General features: G+C 47.1%; 1 protein-coding gene and 1 long non-coding RNA gene across 3 annotated transcripts; one reads left to right on the top strand and one right to left on the bottom strand.

Annotated features, from left to right (window-relative positions):
* The first annotated feature begins 3,622 nt into the window (after positions 1–3,622).
* On the top strand, positions 3,623–9,132 carry LOC308581279. Its single transcript, XR_014004920.1, has 2 exons — positions 3,623–3,796; positions 7,765–9,132. It is a non-coding gene; the product is annotated as an uncharacterized lncRNA (long non-coding RNA).
* LOC308580637 (uncharacterized protein) lies at positions 6,065–11,144 on the bottom strand. Of its 2 annotated transcripts, none has more exons than XM_081182586.1 (6): positions 10,834–11,144; positions 9,204–9,703; positions 8,567–8,699; positions 7,872–7,954; positions 7,371–7,497; positions 6,065–7,121 (listed from the first exon to the last, which is right to left on the bottom strand). In XM_081182586.1, exons 2-6 carry the CDS (start codon positions 9,615–9,617, stop codon positions 6,091–6,093), a joined length of 1,788 nt encoding a protein of 595 aa, XP_081038712.1. In that variant the 5' UTR covers positions 9,618–9,703; positions 10,834–11,144; the 3' UTR covers positions 6,065–6,090. The 2 variants fall into 2 exon arrangements, with proteins under 2 accessions (XP_081038712.1, XP_081038713.1); XM_081182587.1 differs by having other exon boundaries at positions 8,618–8,699.
* Positions 11,145–12,985: the final 1,841 nt, after the last annotated feature.

The raw sequence follows: 12,985 nt of genomic DNA, 5'->3' as shown, positions 1-12,985 counted from the left end.
CACTGGAAGGCTGGAAGTGAAATAAAGACACCCCTCTTCTTCCTAGAACTATCTTGATCATGCAGATCTTTCTTTCTCTCTCTTTTGCTTCTATTTTGCCATGATCAGAAACAATGCTAGGGGCACTGGCGGAGGAAGGGGGGCAGAGGGTGCGTATCGCCCCCGGAACCATTGGGGAGAGGGGTACCATTGCGACCGCCCCCTCAACACACATCAAACACTCCCCTGCCTGCTCTCCCACTCCCACCCTCAGTACCAGAGCATGCAGCTTCGCCACTGGCTAGGTGTTGTCGTAATCAGCATAAATATCACAGAACAGTTGTGCAAACTGGAATAGCGGTGAATCTCCCACAGAAGGAGAGGAGTCAGAAGGAAGGTTAATATTCCATTTCTCCCCAAACAAGTGCTTTCACACATTTTGGCATGGCAAGACTGGAGAAAATACAGAATACACTGAAGATCTTATTGTCAATAATCACATTCTCTCACTTAGTATGGTTTTTAGGCACTGGGCAAGGAAACGTCTGTGAAGGTTTCATCCATTTCTTTATTTACAAATCCACACCCTTCTCTTCAGTTGTGACAAGGCTCCCAGAGTGGCCTACAAATATCAGTAATGGCAATCCTATAACCTAAAAGACACATCAGAAAACAAAAAGGGATGGGGAGGGAAGAGGAAAAAATCAAACCCATGCTTCAGATGTTAGCTGCAGAGTTCTAATCATAACCAGTTAAGAAGAGGAGCCAAATACCTCCGTTGCTTAGAACTGCAGCAGCAGGGGGAGGCACAAGTGGGATTTTCTGCTTTGGTGAGGTGCCAAAATAATTTGTCCAGTTTTGGATAATCTATACCAGGGACGGGACCTCCATTTCTTGCTCCACATCAGGAGCAAAACGTCCCGTGCTAGCTCTGCCAGTGGAGGTTGTCAGTCTGATGGAAGATAGTAAAAGGAAATAAGCTTTTGCTAAGGCTAAGACTAAGTCATGTAACTGGAGAATAAAAATCTATCAAATGAAACGGGCAGTGGATTAAAAAAATTCTGATTTATTCTCCAGTCTGGGAATATTTATGGCAGCAGGTTTCCAAATTCTGTTGTCTGTAAATGAATATGGAATTTAGAGAAAGGGTTCACAAGTGCCATCATGAAATGGTTTTATTCCCTTTCTGAATCCTTTGAATATTCTTATTCCTGGAACCTCTACATCCTCCAGGAATTTATATGGTACCTCCCCAGTGGTGGCAGTTGGGGTGCGGGGGAGGCCCATTGTGGGATCTGGTGGTGGGGTTCCCCTAAATCCAATGGGATGATCCATTCAACTAAGCATTGCACACCTGCTTTACACACCCTCTTCTCCAGCCCCCACATATCAAACCCCCTGGTTTATATATGGGGGTCCTAAGTGGATCTGCTGCACAGGCCTCCCTCCCTTTGTGGGTAAAATGGGGCTAGGGTCCTCACTTTCGCCCCTTGTGCATCCTCCCCCCCACTCCCCTTCCCCCAAATTTCGGGAGGGGTGCTCACCAGATCCCACAAAAGTAGCACTTTTGTGGGTGGGTGAGGGGTAGCAGACAGATCAGTGACCAGTTTTACTCCAAGGGACCACCACCGCTTCCGAATTTAACCCTTAGAATGCCTAGCCCCGCACTCTCCGATGAAGGGTTTTTTGGGGGGAGGGAGGTGGCAAGAAAATCAAAAGTAGGAAGAAAACGAGGCCCTTCCTCAACAGCTGCCTCCCATTTTAATCAAAACAATGGGAGGAATGGTCTGGTATCCTGCCTACTTCTTGGCATCCCTCTTCCACGAAGCAGGGGCACCCCATCACCACCTGCCCGGACAGATCTGCACCCAGCGATGTGCCGACCCGCGCCAGGAGGGGAGATGTGCCAGACATGGCAGTACCTTGGGCGGGCAGCATGCGAGACGGACTCCCTCGCAAGGAAGGAGATTGGGTGGCCATCTGTCAAGAGATCATAGAATCATAGAATCCTAGAGTTGGAAGAGACCACAAGGGCCATAGAGTCCAACCCCCTGCCAAGCAGGAAACACCATCAGAGCACTCCTGACATATGGTTGTCAAGCCTCTGCTTAAAGACCTCCAAAGTAGGAGACTCCACCACACTCCTTGGCAGCAAATTCCACTGCCGAACAGCTCTTACTGTCAGGAAGTTCTTCCTAATGTTTAGGTGGAATCTTCTTTCTTGTAGTTTGGATCCATTGCTTCGTGTCCACTTCTCTGGAGCAGCAGAAAACAACCTTTCTCCCTCCTCTATGTGACATCCTTTTATATATTTGAACATGGCTATCATATCACCCCTTAACCTCCTCTTCTCCAGGCTAAACATGCCCAGCTCCCTTAGCCGTTCCTCATAAGGCATCGTTTCCAGGCCTTTGACCATTTTGGTTGCCCTCCTCTGGACACGTTCCAGTTTGTCAGTGTCCTTCTTGAACTGTGCTGCCCAGAACTGGACACAGTACTCCAGGTGAGGTCTGACCAGAGCAGAATACAGTGGCACTATACAGCGGCGTAGCATGGGTTGTCAGCACCCGGGGCAAGGCAAGTAATTTGCACCCCCTAACCCGGGGCAAGGCAAGTAATTTGCGCCCCCTAACCTGCCGCCGCTGCCAGCTTCTTCTTGCTGCTGCCTGGGCTGGGCTGGTGTGGTTCTCTCCCGCGCTCAGCGCTGCGCTGGGCGGCCGCTGCACTGTCCCTCCCCCAGATAGTCCCTCGCTCTCTCTCCGCACCGCACGCCTGGCACCCCCCCCCCACAGTGGGCGGCGACCCAGCGGCTCGGATCGGATTCGCACAGCCAGCACTGCAGTGAGAGAGAGTGAGTGAGCCAGGTAGGGGCAGAGAGCTGAAAGTGCGAGCGCCCCCCCAGATGTTGCGCCCGGTGCGGCTGCACCCCCTGCACCCCCCACGCTACGCCACTGGCACTATTACTTCCCTTGATCTAGATGCTATACTCCTATTGATGCAGCCCAGAATTGCAGAATTAGCTGCGATGCCTGCATTTCGAGGGTGTGCCTGCGTGTGGACTAGATGATCCCTGGGGGTCCCTTCCAAACCCTACAACTCAGAATCACAGGCAATGAATCATCTGGCCCCCAACTCCCTGGCAACGCAAGACCTTGGGGGCATTTAATGAGGCAAGAACCCGCCTCCGCCGCCGGTTCCCCACGAGAAGCGGCTGCCCGTTGAATTCTGCAGGCGGCTCCCCTCCCTGCCCGGAGAAAACCCTGCGAAGAGACCCGGAAGTGATCAGCAGCAGGCGCGAGTCGAGAAATAGCGGAAGCCATAGAGTGTCCAAGCGGCGGTTGGCCGTTGGGTGACCCCTAGCAACGCCTCACTTGCCCTTAGCAACGCCGCGCGGCCGTTGGGAGCCTCTAGCAACGCCTCGCGTACCCTTAGCAACGCCGCTAGGCCGTCCCTAGCAACGCCTCACTTGCCCTTAGCAACGCCGCCCGGCCGTTGGGCGCCTCCGAGCAACGCCTCACGAGCCCGTAGCAACGCCGCCCGGCCGCCTTTTCCTTCGCTGGCTTTCTCCATGCCGGCGCTTCTGCCTTTGCCTCGTTCGTCCTCACGGCGCGGCGCTGCCCTGCATTTCCTGCGACCGCTCTCCGGCTGCTTCGAGGCCCCTTGCGGGTGTCTCCCTTCCCCCCGCCCCGCCATTACGTTTATATACCACCTTTTCTTCCGAGGAGTTCAAGGTGGTCACGTGGTTCTCCACGTCCCCAGTTCGCCCTCACAACAACCCTGTGAGGTAGGCTGGGCTGAGAGACGTTGGCTGCCCAAGGTAGCTTCATGGGGATACGAACCCTGCTCCCAGGTCCAGGGGTGCCAACGTGAATAATTGGGGGGGGGGAGGTAAGCCCCACCCTGCATAATCGACCACGTAAGATTGTTTTGCAAAATAATTTCATTTGAATAGAAAAAAGTTGCTTAGCAAAAAGGGAAGAAGAAATAACTTATAGCAGTATCTTACGTAAATAATTTACTAGGGTCTTAACAGCCAAGAACAAATTATTTAATCATTGATTTAAATTTTTAATTTTTTTTTTAAAAATTGATTTATCCCATATTTGATCCTGTGAACATTCCCCCGCCCTGCCTTGAAAGCCACACCTGGATTGGAGTCTGTGCGCCTGAACTCCAATTTTCCTCTTCCTCATCCCTGTTTAGGGAGCTTCATAGAATCTTAGAGTTGGAAGGGACTCCCAGGGTCATCTAGTCTAACCCCCTGCAATGCTGGAATCTCAGCTAAAGCATCCAGGACCTCTGCTTAAAAACCTCCAAGGAAGGAAAGTTATTCCTGATGTTTAGTCGGAATCTTCTGTCTTGTAACTTGAAGTAGTTTGCAGACCCCTGGGGCAGGGAGATGCCCAGATTACAATACCAGGGTGGGTAAATTAAATCTTGTGTGTGTGTGTGTGTGTGTGTGTGTGTGCAAAACATATTCTTCTCTCCCGCACCCTCTCCTTGCCTTTGCACGTTTTCTGCACTTTGAAACCAGAAAACATTCCTTTGCCCTTTCCATTTCCTCTCTTTGCACATTTAATTTCCTGATTCCAAACCCAGCATCCTATATAAACACACACACACACACACACACACACAAAAAAAACATACCACCACCACCAATTCAAAATCAAGGACAGGTAAGCTGGAAATGGTCTTGTTATTCATTTATTATTAATTTATAGCCCACCTTTCCTCAAATGAACTTGAAGTAGCTTCATAGTTCTCCTATTCCCAATTTTATATATTCACAACAACCCTGAAAAAAGCTGACTGACATGAATCTTTCTCCTACCATCTGTGACTGGATTAAAGACTTTCTGATAGATCAGACACAAACAGTGAGGACTGGACATGTAACATTGAATTCCTTAAAAATCAGCACTGGCACACCAGAGATGTGTGCTAAGGCCCTACCTGTATTCATTGTATACGTACGATTGTATATCATCTGATCAGTCTACTGCAATTATTAAGTTTGCAGATGACACCACCATAATGGGTTTAATAACAGGTGGAGACGAATCAGCGTATAGAAGGGAGGTAAAAAAAATATCTACATGGTGCCTAGGGAACAACTTGCACCTTAATATCAGCAAGACAAAGAAGGTGGTGTTGGACTTTCGGAGGAAGAGAGAACTAGCCCCGCTGTACATTGGGGAGGGCTGTGTGGAGAGAGTCTCTTTCTTTAAATTCCTAGGAGTTTATCTCAGTGAAGATCTTACTTGGAAAATAAATACAACTCAGGTGGTTAAGAAAGCCCAACAGAGACTCCATCTCCTCAGAGTATTGCGGAAGAACGATGTCAGTTAACATCTGATGATCTCCTTCTACCGGTCAACAATAGAAAGTATCCTTTCATACTGCATCACGGTGTGGTACGCTGGTTTGAGATCAACTGATAGGAAGTGCCTACAGAGGGTGGTGAATACAGCACAAGATGTGGGCTGTCCCGTGAATCCACTGGATGAAATAGCGGAAGAACGTTGCCTCAGGAGATTGAGGAAAATTCTCAGGGATGATTCACACCCTGGCCAGCACTTTCTTGATCTCCTGCCCTCAGGCAGAAGATATAGAAGCATGATTAGTCACACCAACAGGGTAAAGAACAGCTTCTATCCGTGGGCTGTTAGGCTGCTGAATGAAAATAGAACAACAGGGCAACTGACTTTTGGGTTTGGTGGGTGTGCGTCAGTAAACGAGGGGAATTAAGACTAAGCTGAGTGGGGGGTGCTCGTGTAATCTCACTGTATACAAGGTGTACAAGTGACAATAAAGTATTTCAATATAACCCTGAGGTAGAACTAGGCTGAGAGCCATTGGCCCAAGGTTACCCAGTGAACTTCATGGCTTCATGGGGATTTGAACTCTGGTCTCCCAGGGCTGCTTCAGTTTAAATGAGTGGGGCCAAGAGGGAGGGGTGTAGCTTAAGGAAGAAAAGGAGGGTACTCTACGTCCCCAAGAAATATTTACTGTAAATGGTTGTACCCTTATGTGCATCATTTCATGTATTTCCACTCCAAGCACTGGAATAGTTTATCCCATGTTAATTCAAAGAAATGAGAACTTTATTTACGTGGAAACTCTTTCCACACTGCAAACATTCATATCACTTTCCCCTGTATGCATTTTTTGATGGGAAATTAGTGTTTTCTTCGCACTAAAGCTCTTCCCGCACTCCGTACATTTATATGGTTTTACTCCTGTGTGAACTCTCTCATGACAACGGAGGTTTGCATTTGTATTGAAACTCTTTCCACACTTCAAACAGTGATACGGTTTCTCCCCAGTGTGAATTCTTTGATGAGGAATGAGGTCTCTGTTCAGGCGAAAGCACTTTCCACACTCCAAGCATTTATATGGTTTCTCCCCTGTGTGAATCGTTTGGTGAGACGTGAGGTGCCTTTTCCGTGTAAAGCTCACTCCACACACCAGGCACTGATAAGGTTTCTCCCCTGTGTGGATTCTTTGATGATAACTAAGATCAGTCTTCCGAATGAAGCTCTTTCCACACTCCAAGCACTGATAGGGTTTCTCTCCTGTGTGTAGTCTTTGATGATTACTGAGAGTTATATTCTGTCTAAAGCTCTTCCCGCACTCCAAGCACTGAAATGGTTTCTCTCCTGTGTGGATTGTCTGATGGGAAGTGAGGTTTATCTTTCGAATGAAGCTCCTTCCACATTCCAAACACTGATACGGTTTCTCCCCTGTGTGAAGTCTTTGATGATAAGTGAGATTTATCTTTCGAATGAAGCTCTTTCCGCAGTCCAAACATTCATAGGGTTTTTCCCCTGTGTGAGTTTTTTGATGACAGCTGAGAGTTATGTTCTGTCGGAAGCTCTTTCCACACACCAAGCACTTATATGGCTTTTCCACAGTGTGGGTTCTTTGATGAGTAGTGAAAGCTTTCATATCACTGAAGCTCTTTCCACACTCCAAGCACTGGTGTGGTTCCTCTCCTGTGTGAATTCTTGGATGTGTCATGAGGCCTGTCTTCTCATTTAAGCGCTTTGCACCTCCAAAACATTTATATGGCTTCTCCCCAATGTGGATCCTTTGAGGGCTAGTGAGGCTAAAACTTTGACAAAAGCTTTTTTCACATGCTGCAACAAAGATAGAAAACAGGTAAGAACCTGAGGTAAAAATGCTAACGTTTTAGTTGCTAATGTTTTAATCAATAAAAATTATCCACTTTAAGAAATGTGCAAAGAAATATAATGCTAAAAGTTGATAGATTGCTAGACTTTCTAAACAGTTTTAAACTAGTACAGAAATTATGGGTGTTGCAGTCCTGTAATGTCTGTAATGCTGAAGATTCTCCACTCCTGGACAAGTGAAACTTCGACCCTTACCAAGAAAGGTTGCCATCCCACAATTCTCCTCCATGACTTCTTTATGCAGATCTCTCTGATCAGGATCCAGAAGTGCCCACTCCTCCTTAGTGAAGTACACAGCCACCTCCTCAAAGGACACGGGACTCTGAGAAAAAGGGAAATAGATGAAATATTACATTAAGATATATTGATTCCCAAAATCCATGAGACTCTTCAAGGAAGAGGGGCTATTCTGCAGAAATGAAATCTCCTCTATAGATAATAGTTTGTGTTATCTATTACCTTGGTTCCCAAACACTTTGCCCTGTGGATGTTGTATGATTTTTAATTGTACTTTTATTTCCTATATTGCATTTTATCATGTGACAATTTGAATTCCATGGAATGATTTAAATATTTGACTTCCTTGCAGGCAGTTCTGACAGAAGAACCAAGAAGCAGGGATTTCAGTTCAGGCCTAGGGAGGTGGGGACCGAGTAGCCTGCCTCCAGCCTGCCTCCTGTGATCTGTCCTCCCTACCTGATCCAGTTCAGTAGCAACTGCTTCCCCTTCACCACGAAGCAGAGATGGCTGATGAGGTCTTGCCAGCATCATTTCATCACCTGAGAGAGAAAAAGCTGGCAATAAGCCAGGAGCACTTGCTCCTCTCATAGGTTAATCGACGCATCCCTAAATACACATGGGTGTTAGAATTTTTTTTATCTGTTAAGCATATTTCAGAGCCTTATATTCCATTTTATATGTGTGTGAAAGGACATCTCTTCCCTGGGCTCTGGGCCCTGGGCTGCCTGTTTCTTCCCCCAAAAGATTAAAGGAGCCTGTGGATTTATTTAACACTTGACCAAGATAAACCCAGTTGAGATACATCCCATCAGTCATCATTATTATTATATTTATTTATATCCTGTCTTATCCCCAGACCGGGACTTGAGGCAGCTTACATTAATTATAACCACACAGATGAAGTACAAAAAGCTAAAACATAAAAAGAGAATAATTAAAATGTTGGTTAAACTCTAGAAGAATTAAAACAATATAAAAACAAATCTATTAAGATAGATATTAAAAACAGCACTAGTAAAAGCCCTTTTCCACTAGTAAAAGCCCTTGCCTTAAAAAAACAGTCAATTCCCAAAGGAAATATGGTCTTTCAGATAGCTTGGACCTAAGCGGTATAGGGTTTTATAGCTCATAACCAGCACTTTGAATTGCACCTGGAATCAGACTGCAAGCTAATGTAACTGTTCTAACAAGGGAGTTCTTACCCAGTGGCTCCTGTCCAGTGTCTGATGGAGCCCTCTCTGCCTCTAGGAAATCCAGGCCAGCTTTGGCAAATAGACCTGTAACCTGAAACAACATTAAGAACTGGAGACATCAGCTGTGGAGAAGGATTGGAAAAGGAACGGCAGAGGCAGAAACCTGAAGGGTTATTGGAAGTCTTTCCTTGGATGCTTTCCAGAAAAGGTTTGGGCAATTAACAGAGAAATCTGGGATGCCCTCCCTGGAGCCCACTTAATGTATTTTCTCCCTGTTGTAGAGATTGTAATATGCTGTGCTTGATGCTGTATGATTTTTTAAAATGTACTTTTAGTAGATTCATTTCTTTCATAAAATGTATACACCACTTGATTGTAAAAAATCGTCAAAGCGGTTTATCTCAAATATTGCATTTTTTGTGTTCCACAGAATTCAATTTGTTATGCATTAAAATACAAGAAATAAAATAAGCAACCAAGAGGCAATTAAAAGTAAATATAAATATTTAACGTTGACCAACTGAATGAAAATCATGGACCACTAGCAGCTCACAGACCACGGTTTGGGAGACCCCTGATCAGATGACAACCTTACCTGCTGCTCTGCCTGCTTCTTGTCCTCTGCCTGACTCAGGAGGAAACCTTCGGCCAGGGCCACCGCCTGGGAACTGGTCTCTGCTCCACATTCCTTCACCCATCTCTCCATCTCTGGGGGGAGAACAGCCAGAAACTGCTCCAGGATCACCAGGTCCAGCATCTCAGTCTTGGTGTGTCTCTCCGGCTTCAGCCACTGACGGCAAAGATGGTGAAGTCGGCTGCAAACCTCTCGGGGCCCCTCAGCCTCCTGGTAGTGGAAATGATTGAACTTCTGGCATTGCACATTTGCGCTGAGGGTGTCCTCACCTGGAATCTTCCATCCTGTTCTTTCCCACGGTTCCCCAGGGCTCCTGGCCTGGATGATAAACAGACCTCTTACTGCTTCAGGCCCAGCTGAGTCTTTCTCTTCCATCTTTGATCTCTGTTCCCTCCAACAGGGTCCAAGAAGCTTCTGTTGCTTCTGCCGAAGACTGCTGTTACTGGAGTCACTGCCAAGTCCTAAAAATTCAAGACATTGTAGGGTGAGTGAATTATTACGCTGTCAGGACTTGAAGATTTTCCCTGAGGAAATGTAGATGACTCCAGCCACCCATCAGAAGGAAGGGCAGGTGAATGACAAGAGGACTCTTAAGATGATCTTCTGGGGAGGTTCCTTCATGTGTGGGCCATGGATCAAAGCCTTCAACCTGGTTGAAGGTCAGAAGGTAGCTGGTTTGGTGTAGAGCTAAGACCTGGAAGAGACTAGGGTTCTAGTTGCTACCCAACCAAGAAGCCCACTGGGTGACCTTTGGCCAGTCACTGCCTTTCAGCCCAACCTACCTCACAGGGTGGTTGTGAGGATAAGATGAGGAGAGGAAGAAGCATATCTACTACCTTGAGTTCCTTGGAGGAAAAGGTGGTATGTAAATGTTAACAAATAAATGCATAAATAAGGTGCAGCATCCATCCAACAGCTCTGTTGTTCACAGCTCCTCCCTCTCTCAGTTGTACATAGAAAAACAGGACAGTACACATCAGAAAGGTGAGTTGGGGGAGCTCTGTTGGGAAAGTTGGTTTAGGGTGGGTTACAGAAAATTGGTATTTCATTGACAAGTTAATACGTATTCAGCGTTTGTGACTGAGTTAATTTCCCAGTATTTGCTCTCTTCCCAGGAACATAGAAAAAGGATTTGGCAGTGGCAGTGGCATTGACAATGCCATTAATTTACAGGAGATAAACATGTAGATACAAATCAAGATACGCAGTAAATTGCGTCCCCACCTAGGGGACACAGTTTAGATACAGAGAAAAGTCGCTACAATTTCCAGGTGGCACGCTAAATGCATTTGTTATAGGGGGGAAAATGGATGCCGTTTATTCAGTCTTGAAACTGAGATAAAGGCATTTTCTCAACATTCTATTGCAGCTCAGGAACTTGACAGCTCGGGGAAGGGTTTCTATCGTAGGGAGTGCAGGGAAGGAGTTGGGGTGTCTTGGGGGTGTCATCAAGCATTTATTTACATGCCCTAGAGTAGGCAAAATGACAGCTGGGTGTCCAATAAAATTCTTACATCATGCTCAACGTGCAACTGAGGATGAATTTCCCTAGAGCTCAGCTCAGTGTTGCACAAATTGGGGAGACACTCACCAGGCTACAGAAGGGGCCCTCGATGCAGCTCCTGGGAGAGTCAAAGCCCACTTTCGCCCCCACCCAGGAAGCCACCAAGGCAGAGCAGCATTGGCTCTGGAGGATCCCTGCTGCCCTCCTCCTCCCTAAATTCCTTTTCCCACCCCCACGCTTTTCCTCTCTAGGAACCTAGCTCAGTTGCTTTTAACCCTGAGGAGGCCATGCAGCACGATATCTCTCTCAAAGCAGGCGCCAAAGAGGAAACGCTCACAGATGGGGCTCAACTGGCCGGATGAAGACTCAGCGGCACTTCGGGTTCCCAGGCGAACATGGGGGGGGGGTTGCAGTGGGTGGGTGGGGGAAGCGGAAAGCAATGCAAAGACTGGAAAGAAATGAGAGGCAAAACACATTGTACATGTTTCCCATTCATGACAATAGTCGAATGTGAACCTGAAGTTGAGGGATGGTTTCCTAGAGGGGACTGGGTCCCCCAGACAGGGGTCAGCAACCTTTTTCAGCAGGGGACAGTCCACTGTCCCTCAGACCTTGTGGGGGGGCCAGACTATATTTTTTTTGGGGGGGGAGTAGAAGAACAAATTCCTATGCCCCACAAATATCCCGGAGATGCATTTTAAATAAAAGGACACATTCTACTCATGTAAAAGCACGCTGATTCCTGGACCATCCGCGGGCCGGATTTAGAAGGCGATTGGGCCGGATCCGGCCCCGGGCCTTAGTTTGCCTACCCATGCTCCAAAGCAACTTGCCAGCTGCTTCCTGCCTCCGCCTTCACCTCCACCTTTGCTGCAAAGGCTGCATGGGGCATGGAAAGTGGAGTTTACCTCCCAGGATGGGATGGGCTCCCCTTTGTGCTGTGGGTGCAGAGGGGAGTCAGAGGGGCTGGCGGGGCAAGGAGCCTGGGTGGAAGTGGATATGTGGGGAGATCAGCCAGTTAAATTGGGAGAAAAATGGGGGCAGAGCTTTTGAGGAGGTGGAAGAGGGGGTGCCAACTTGAACAAAATATTGGGGGGCACGCAAGCCCTACCCTGCATAATCGATCACATGGTAGTGGCACAGACATACCATTTGAATAGCTATGCTTGTCAACATGGGGGCAGCCCCCTCTAATATTTTATTGGGGGGCCTGAAGGAACCTGGCCTATGGGAATTGGCTCCTATGTCCCCCACGCATCCTCTGTGCCAACTTCTGTCCTTTGATGCATTTTTGCACGTGGCCCAGTCCTGATCGGAGGGGAGGGCGATTCTTCAAGCAGGTCATGGGAGACTTGGGAAATGGACGCAAAAAGGTGCCGTGCAATCATGTTTGAGAGAGAAATACCCCCCCCCCCGCCAAAACACAACTGGTCACTGCTGTGTCCTACATAAAGGGGAAAAAACAGTTATGATTTAGTTGGAAATGTAGGTGAGCTCAATAGGCTAATAAATGACCTGAGAATTATTGTAAACAGGTCAAAACACCAGCAGGTGTAGAATAAATTCAGCAGTATAAAAAAATGTGGAAATAAAATGTGAAAAGAGAAGATATGGATTGATTAGAATATGCAGTGGTAAAAGACAGTAAAGTATCAAGCCAGGGAAAAGCGGAAGGGAATTAAATGTCTCAATTTTTTATTGTAATAATGTATAAAAACTGTAATGATGAAAAAACAAATTAAAACTATATTGTAAAAAATAAAATAAAAAATCTTCTGGTCTGAAAATTTAATCAATGAGCATTTCTAGAGCTGAGTGGCAGCTTTGTTATGAATTAGCCTTGACAGCCAAGATAGCCTAGACCAGGGGTCAGCAACCCGCGGCTCCGGAGCCGCATGTGGCTCTTTTACACCTTTGCCGCGGCTCCGGGGCAGATACTAGCGAGGGGAGGAGGTGCATTGTGCACCCTGACACTCCCCACTGTGGTGGGCGCTTTACTGGCTGTGACGTCGCATGGGGGCGGTGCGTGCGTTAGTCACGCACCGTCCCAACGTCACCTTCCCGCCCGCCCGTTACATTGTAAGGGGCAAGTACTCTGGTCACTGCATTGAAAGGGGGCATGTACGCTGGTCACTGTTTTGAAGGGGAGTCAAGAACACACACACAAAAAAAGGTAACTTGTTAATTTAACGTTTATTTCTATGAGGAGGAGTAATTCTGAGGGGTCAAACAAAAATAA

The sequence above is a fragment of the Podarcis bocagei genome (genome assembly GCF_964188305.1).
Source record: "Podarcis bocagei genome assembly, chromosome: 2".
Classification (NCBI taxonomy): Eukaryota; Metazoa; Chordata; class Lepidosauria; order Squamata; family Lacertidae; genus Podarcis; species Podarcis bocagei.
This window is presented reverse-complemented; position numbering and strand designations above follow the sequence as displayed.

Excerpts from the sequence above, each read along its gene's own strand:
- LOC308580637 (XM_081182586.1), bottom strand. The coding sequence starts at position 9,617 with ATGGAAGAGAAAGACTCAGCTGGGCCTGAAGCAGTAAGAGGTCTGTTT. Across the intron at positions 7,498-7,871 it reads TTGCTACTGAACTGGATCAG|AGTCCCGTGTCCTTTGAGGA; the intron begins GTAGGGAGGACA and ends CCTTTTTCTCAG. Across the intron at positions 7,122-7,370 it reads TGGGATGGCAACCTTTCTTG|CATGTGAAAAAAGCTTTTGT; the intron begins GTAAGGGTCGAA and ends TCTTTGTTGCAG.